At 34.8% G+C, this 7,920-nt stretch overlaps 2 protein-coding genes across 2 annotated transcripts in view; one reads left to right on the top strand and one right to left on the bottom strand.

Annotated features, from left to right (window-relative positions):
- Window positions 1-436, bottom strand: part of LOC107564977 (nidogen-2-like) — a 30,401-nt gene extending 29,965 nt beyond the window's left edge. The window contains exon 1 of the mRNA XM_016250165.1: window positions 140-436. Within this exon, the coding sequence (XP_016105651.1) occupies window positions 140-343 (204 nt within the window). The 5' untranslated portion in view covers window positions 344-436. The remainder of the gene's footprint in view (window positions 1-139) is intronic.
- A 3,715-nt stretch (window positions 437-4,151) lies between these two features.
- LOC107564990 (prostaglandin E2 receptor EP2 subtype-like) lies at window positions 4,152-7,861 on the top strand. Its single transcript, XM_016250177.1, has 2 exons — window positions 4,152-5,285; window positions 7,419-7,861. Exons 1-2 carry the CDS (start codon window positions 4,479-4,481, stop codon window positions 7,716-7,718), a joined length of 1,107 nt encoding a protein of 368 aa, XP_016105663.1. The 5' UTR covers window positions 4,152-4,478; the 3' UTR covers window positions 7,719-7,861.
- Window positions 7,862-7,920: the final 59 nt, after the last annotated feature.

Here is a 7,920-nt window from a genome sequence, read left to right as displayed (position 1 = left end):
ATAGATAGATAGATAGATAGATAGATAGATAGATAGATAGATAGATAGATAGATAGATAGATAGATAGATAGATAGATAGATAGATAGATGCTAAACAGCAGCAACAACAAAACATTAATAGGCGTTTCATGTACTCACATATAAGTTAGTGAAGGACGTCTCATAGAAGTACATTGGTTTGGTGAGCGTGGTCACTTCAGAAGTCTCATCGTCCCCTTCTTGCAGAGTTACATCGCCGTAAAACATCCCATATGGATAGATGTCATGTCTGTGAATGGCTGTGACATGCTGAGCTGTCAATGAAAGTTGTAAAAAGAAGAGCGCTATTTTGTCCCACGTCATCTTAATGAACAGCTGTACACATGCAGCTTTTCTTCCCGCGCCACACTCCGTCTGAATGAGCTGGAGCGCGCGGGGATGTTGGAGATGTTGGGCTGCATGAAGGTGGGAAGTTTGTGATCCAGGCACTGAACGGGAGGGACTGTGGGAGGTCACGCGGACGACGATTGGCCGACGTTAAGCTTATAAGAGAAGAGACTTTGAAGGAACAATTCTTCATTTATTTAATTACAGAACTTAATCATTTATTCAATGTCGAAATTTTTTCGGAATTAGCATATTTCATAGCTCATACTTTTTTATCATATTTATATAAATACATTTCTGTGTATGTCATATAATCTGGATTATAAATAATATAATTATAATATAATGTAATAATAATACTATCTAATCAAATATATTAAGTGAAATATAGTATTGTTTGTTTTAAGCTTTATTTGATTAAATTATTATAATTATATAATAATTATTTTACAAAATTATTATAATTATACAATAATATATTTTATTCGGGTAAATATTCTGTCTAATTCTTTTTCTGCATAATCGCTAATGTTTTCCTGTTTTACCTGACAGTTTAGTGCTAATTGCTTTCAAATATATTTAATCCAATTGTTAATCCAATTATTCAATCTGAAAGAGAACTAGGCTATTTTAAATCGACTTTAATCCATTTAAGGAGTGTAAATACTAGATAACATATGGATTAGTCTCGCAAATCACTCATCAAAGGCTCATCAAAGACTCTTTCACACTGTTCAATTACTTTTGTGTTCATACTTTCTTTCCTTTGTGTATGATTCTTATATTGTCTAAATGATTTATTATTATTGACATATAGGCCTATACACAAACTTATTTCGTCGTTGTTCTTTCATCTTGAGAACCGATCACTACATGTCGGTCGTGTTTATGGTGCTGTCTAGTGGACATTCCTATATGAATATTGGACCCTGTTTGGAATGGGGACATATCGAAGCTGGAAATTAAAATATATATATATATATATATTTCTCTTATAACAAATTATTCTGTAAACAAACTGTGCTTATAATACAAGAAAATGAAGCAATTAATCTCTCGGTGTAACTGAATCTGATCTTGAGTGACTTTTACGCATTTGCTGCTAAGAGAAATTATCATTCGTTGGAAACACGTTTTTGAAACCATTGAAATGTTGGAAAATGTAAACATTTATTTATTTATTTTTATTAATTATTATTACATTTTATTTATTTTTGATAAGTTAGTCTTACAAAGAGTAAAAAAAAAAATATATATATATATATATATATATACATTTAAATAAAAAAATAAAAACAATAAATTACATTTTATTCCTGAAGGATTTGCTTTGTAAATATTTGATGTTTTCTGATTGAAATAATTAATTAATACATACACAAAAAAATTGAAACAGTATCCAAGAACACTTGTTTAATTACTAACAAAAGAGTGTCCAACAGTGCAAAAGACCCCTAAGGGTGAAAGGCCACTTGGATTTTATCTTCTCTCAGATCACTAAATAACAACGAACACCACCACAGCACTTTCCTAAACACCTGTTTGTCAAGAAATGCAAGCAATGACAAAAGATCAAATTTGAGGTCATTTGATTTCATATCCACTAATGTTCAAAAGTTTGGGTTGGTGAGATTTATTTAATCCAAAATACAGTAAAAACTGTAATATTGTGACACATCAATACAATTTCAAACAACTGTTTTCTATTTGAATGAGCCATAAAATTATTCCTGTGATGACAAAGCATCATTCCTCCAATCATCAGTGTCATGATCCTTCAGAAATCATTCTAATATGATTCAGTGCTCAAAAAACCTTTCTTATTATTATCAGAAAACGGTTGTGCTGTTTCATTTTTTTTTCATGATTCAGAAAGTTCAGAAGAACAGCATGTACTTGAAAAAGAAATATTTTGTAACATTATACATGCATTTGCTGTCCTTTGTGATCAGTTTAATGCATCCTTGTTGAATAAAATTAAATATATATAGATCAGTACCTTATTTGGCATGTAGAGGGTGCAAGATGTAAACAAATAACACCAAATCTAACCAGAGCTGATTTAGCTAGTAATGGGTTGCAGCAAGTAAAAGTTTTTTTATCACTCCTCTACAGCTCAAATTGATCTATTATTGTTTTAAGTGACTTGTCATTTATTCATCCTATAATCATAAATTATACAATAAAGTTTCCTTGTTTCATGATTTCATCAGTGGACATGTCTTTTGTCTGCTTAAGGTAACTGGAATTTGATCATGTCCTGATGTACATGTGATGTTCTTCAGTTTCAGTGAATCTGATCCAGACGTTTCAAGTTTCATGACATGTTCATAACCATGTTTGACCTGTCAATATGAGCATGACCCAAGCTATTTGTGCTGTAACCATTTGGGCTGTAGCAGCCTAACACATTCAGTGTGTTTACATATTCTTATTAACATCAGACCTTATGGTACAAATACAGATCTACAGCTCTACAAATACAGACATCACTGCCATAGTAGCATCACTGCCAAATAGCTTGGGCCTAACACATACGGAAGCTTCACAATCAAGAAAAAAGTATTTAGTTACTTGGGTGGAAATATGCCTATATATATATATATATATATATATATGTGTATGTGTGTGTGTGTGTGTGTGTAAAATGTCATTGTAAATGTTTAAATGCTGTTTTATCATATCATAAAACATAACATTGCACAGAAAGGACCAGGAAGCCCTAAAGTAAAAGAGCACAAAATTCCCTTCTGGCAAGACTTAAACGCGTAGCAGCATGTTGTGAGCTCAGATCTGTACATGCCCAACCTTAAAAGCCATGAAAAATTCGAACATCTCTCAGCATTCATAAACGTCTGTTACAGCTAGAGGAATTAGGCTTAATTATGTGAATATAAAGCAAAGAGGACCACAGAAACGATAACTGTTGGAAAACATGCCAACTAAGATAAACTTTCATGGGCCATTTTCAAAATATTTTCTAATATGCTGATTTGGTGCTTAAGAATTTTTTTTTATGATTAACAATGTTGAAAACAGTTGTGTCGCATAATGTTTTCGTGGAAAGTTACATTTTTACAGGATTATATTATGTACAGAAAGTTCAAGAGAAAAGCATTCATTTGAAATAGAAATCTTTTGATCAAACCATTGCTTAATAAAAGTATGAGTTTCTTTAAAAAAAAAGTTACTCTAAAGCAATTAATGAACAACATTTTGGCGAACAAATTTATTTATTTATTCATCCATAAGATATTAAAACTATTAATTAAATCTATTGATTTAACTAAATCTCATTTTAAGCTCTAACAATTCTATAAAAAATATGCAATTATAACATTTAAAAATAATAATTTTAAGTCACCGATTATTTGGGATCCTTCTTTCCATGTAGGCTTTGGTTGCATGATGGTCATTTTAAAATAGTGATAATTTCAAGGATTAGTGGTCATTATTTAATCAATGGTCATTTTAAAGAGCAGTCTTTCTTAAAGGCAAATTCAACTGCTTATAGGACATGTAACCCTTAAGAGACCCATTCAAGCTTACTTTTTAGTAAGTTTTTAGCATTACAATTGCTATTTGATTATTATTATTTTTATACAGTGCAGGACCCCAAACATGCAGGAAGTAAAGTTTCAACAGCACATGAGGTTTAAAGGAAGCTCGAATTTCTCATTACTGTGTCTGGATCAGTGTGTGTGTGTGTGTGTGTTGAGGGTGGGGTCAAGACAATGACGTTGTTTCACCAGCCAACAGCTCATTCAGCAGAGGATCTCATGGCTCACACTACATTCTCCCACTGCCTTTTGCCTTCAAGAGCATGGGGCAGGCTAAGAGGCAAGTCTGTCTGACTCCAGAGGCATTGAAATACTTGTATGGATCTGTATTTTGGAACACACCATGCTTCCACTGATGAACATTCCTTTACCTTGGTGAACCACCTTTAAGTGTTTTAGATTCTATACCCAGAAAGAAGAACAGACTAATTGAACGCAGTTTTTCTAATATAGAGTTTGCTTTTAAACATGCCAACCTAAGCTAATTCAAGGAAGCTTGGAGAAGTTCCAAGAAGATCTACAACAGGAGTTTCGGTATATCTCTGGCAGTAATGGGCACAGAAAACAAAAGTTGCACTGAAAGTCTGAGTGTGGAGCAGAACGGTGGCCCAACCATCAGCGCGATGATGTTTGCAGCTGGAGTTCTCGGGAATCTGGTTGCATTAGTTCTCCTGGAGTTCCGCAGGAGGAAAGAGAAGAACCGGCAGCGACAATCTCTGTTCCATTTGCTGCTGACCACACTGGTCGTTATGGATCTAATGGGAACCTGCTTGATCAGTCCCCTGGTTCAGACTGCATACTTAACCAACACCACACTAGTTGGGATGAGCGAGACACGTGCGGTGTGTGAATATTTTGGATTTGCCATGACTTTCTTCAGTCTGGCGACGCTCTCCATCCTCCTCGCCATGGCACTGGAGAGGTGCCTCTCCATCGGGTACCCATACCACTACGGGAGGCATGTCACCAAACGCTGTGGATACATCACCGTCCCTTGCATTTATCTAATCTGCTTTTTATTTTGCTTAATGCCATTTGCAGGCTTTGGGAAATATGTGCAATACTGTCCCGGGACATGGTGCTTTATTGCCATGAATCCAGAGGGGATGGAGGACCGGGTTTATGCAAATGTTTATGCCACTGTGATGCTGCTTATTGTTATAGTTATAGTGGCATGCAACTGTTTTGTAGTTTACCATCTGGTGTTAATGTACCGGAGGCGCAAAATGAACAGAGGATCAGTGCAGACCCGGAGTAAAAGGGACAGGAGGTACTTCTCATGGGCAGAGGAGGTGGAACATCTCATTCTCCTGGTCTTCATGACAGTCATATTTGTCATTTGTTCCCTGCCATTAATGGTAAGACTTAAAGCATCTTATTAGGACGAATGAAAGTGATCTGAAGTAAATTCATAAAAAATTTACAAGTTCAGGATTATGGAAGTTATGGAACTTTGCTAAATGTAATTTTCATAAGTTGCATTAAGAAAGATAAATGTATATATTTAGATTTAGATAGCTGGAGTGTATTTTTCTTCGAGTGTTTTATGAAATTCTTGTGAAAAGCAATTAGGCTGTGGTTGTCTTGTCACACACAAACACTCTTGGTGCTGACAGACTAATATTGTTTTATACAGTCTAGCTGAAACCAGACTCAAACACCCCTCACTCACCCTTCAGTGATCTGGAACAATGCTACCCACATTAATTATGTACAAATGATAATTAACAGTAGGTGAAAAGACATTAAAGTATTACAGTTTATTATTTGTGGCTCCTTATGACTCAGAGCTCATTGCAAACTTATTGCTGATTCACTGGTTTGAATTGAGTTTATTAAGGACAATTGAATTTCAGCATAAATTACAAGTAATATAATTTCACATCCCAGCAGCCCACTGACTAAATTTGTGGTACGGGTTAGTAGGTAAATGCAATGATGGACGGCTCCAGTCTGGTGAAAGGTTATGCAAAATCAGAACAATCAGATTTCATAATAACTTCCTTAGGATTTGATGCTATGTGAGAAAAATATAAATTTATTTTTTATGTATATTTGCACTGATAAACTTGACTACACTTCTAAAAAAAATAAGTTTGTTTGCGTCAATCTTTACACTTACACAAATCAAACTACAACTGTTTGATTGTAGTCTACAGCTTACAGTGGTCTCTGCATACTAAAATGGGAAAGGAAAAAATATTTGAACATGCAAAAAGATAATCACACATTAGCTTTCCAGTTTGATGAAATGCAGTGCATGAGAATTTCGTAATACATTCATCATACTTGACGGTCTGCAAAAACAATTCTCCTGACCAAACAACACTATTAATAAAAAAAAAATGGTCAGAATTAGTCAAAATGCATTTTTGTGTGTGGTAGAAGAATAAGACAAAACAAAGGCTTTTGTCATAAAAGACTATGAGCAGAAGTAAACAAACTTAGGAAAATAGGAATAACATGAATCATTTCTGCTCTGTTATGCATCTGTTATTTTTATGAGAATAAACTGAAATGATCCAAAGTTTTTAAAATGACATTATGACTCATTGATGGGAAGTCCAAGATGAAGACATCTAGATAGTGGGTTATATATATATACATATATATATATATATATATATTACTGCTTGCACGGGTGACAGAAAGCGCAAACCCAGGTTTTGTCAGACTGTGCCGTGGTTACTCTTGTTTATGTTTTTGAGTTGCTCATACACACCCAAAATCTTATGTGCCCACATAATTGTCTCAGTTCAGTTATAGCTGAAATCTTAGTAAAAGCAAAAGCTCCTTAAATTGGAATCAATGTAAGAAATGACTGTTAAGTCTCTTGCACAACCACGTCGCTGTCATTAATATTGATAAATGAGCTCTGAGTCTTATAAGCATGTCAACAATTAGAATGGTTTCTCACTTAACCAATTAGATATGATTTGTGGGATGTGGAAAAGGACATTAATTATTAAAATCATAAATGCAAAACTATACTTTGGACCAGAGAGTGTATACAGAGGCTCCACATATCTCACCACAATGATTTCATTATAGTTAGTGCTAGCAGCTTTACACAACATGTACTGTAAACGATGATTTTACATGCAGCTTATTTGTCATACTCAGAAACTATGACTAATTATTAATAAATAATTAGTCGTTTATTTTTTCATATAAGAAGTAGCATTTTAAAGACATCTATCTATCTATCTATCTATCTATCTATCTATGCATCCTATTAGAGTGAACTTATTATGTCTACATTGAGCAGAAATCAGATCTGTATTTGTTGATATTTTTGCTGAAAAATAAATATCCATTTTTCCTGCTTGAAATTTGATATGATTTATTGAAATATATTGAAATGGTTTCTTTGGCAAATCTCACAGTGCTGTGCTCGGAAAAATCATTGCCTATGACAGCATCATCTGACAAAGTGCCATGTGTGGTTAAGGATGGATGACACTTCTGAATTACCTTCTTCTTCTCTCTAGATCCGTGTGTACATCAACTCCATGGGAAAGCCTAGAGGCAGCAACAAGACTGATCTCATAGCTTTGCGGTTCCTCTCGGTCAACTCCATCATCGACCCCTGGGTGTTCATCATCCTCAGCCCCTCGGTTTTGCGCTTCCTGTGGGGGGCGCTGTGCAAGACCAGCTTTGTGCCCTCCAGAAACTCCCTGTTCAAAACGTCCATTACCAAAAACCCAGCAGGCCAAATCGAGCTGTACCAACCCACTTCCACCTCTGTGGAGACCACACACCTCAACAAGTCAACTGTTCAGAAGATCTGACGTGATGTGGACAGTATTTATGGACTAGACGGATCCATCTAAAAATCGATATGCTTTGGAAGGCAAGGTTTTGAATAAGTTATTTGATAGCATTCCCAGTCTGTCTGTCTGTCTATCTATCTATCTATCTATCTATCTATCTATCTATCTATCTATCTATCTATCTATCTATCTATCTATCTATCTATCTATTAAGGGCGAT

The sequence above is a fragment of the Sinocyclocheilus grahami genome, unplaced genomic scaffold (assembly GCF_001515645.1).
Source record: "Sinocyclocheilus grahami isolate Dianchi unplaced genomic scaffold, SAMN03320097.WGS_v1.1 scaffold972.1, whole genome shotgun sequence".
NCBI lineage: Eukaryota > Metazoa > Chordata > Actinopteri > Cypriniformes > Cyprinidae > Sinocyclocheilus > Sinocyclocheilus grahami.
This window is presented reverse-complemented; position numbering and strand designations above follow the sequence as displayed.

Coding starts and splice junctions, on each gene's coding strand:
- LOC107564990 (XM_016250177.1), top strand. CDS start 4,479: ATGGGCACAGAAAACAAAAGTTGCACTGAAAGTCTGAGTGTGGAGCAG. Junction 5,286..7,418: donor TTTGTTCCCTGCCATTAATG/GTAAGACTTAAA, acceptor TCTTCTCTCTAG/ATCCGTGTGTACATCAACTC.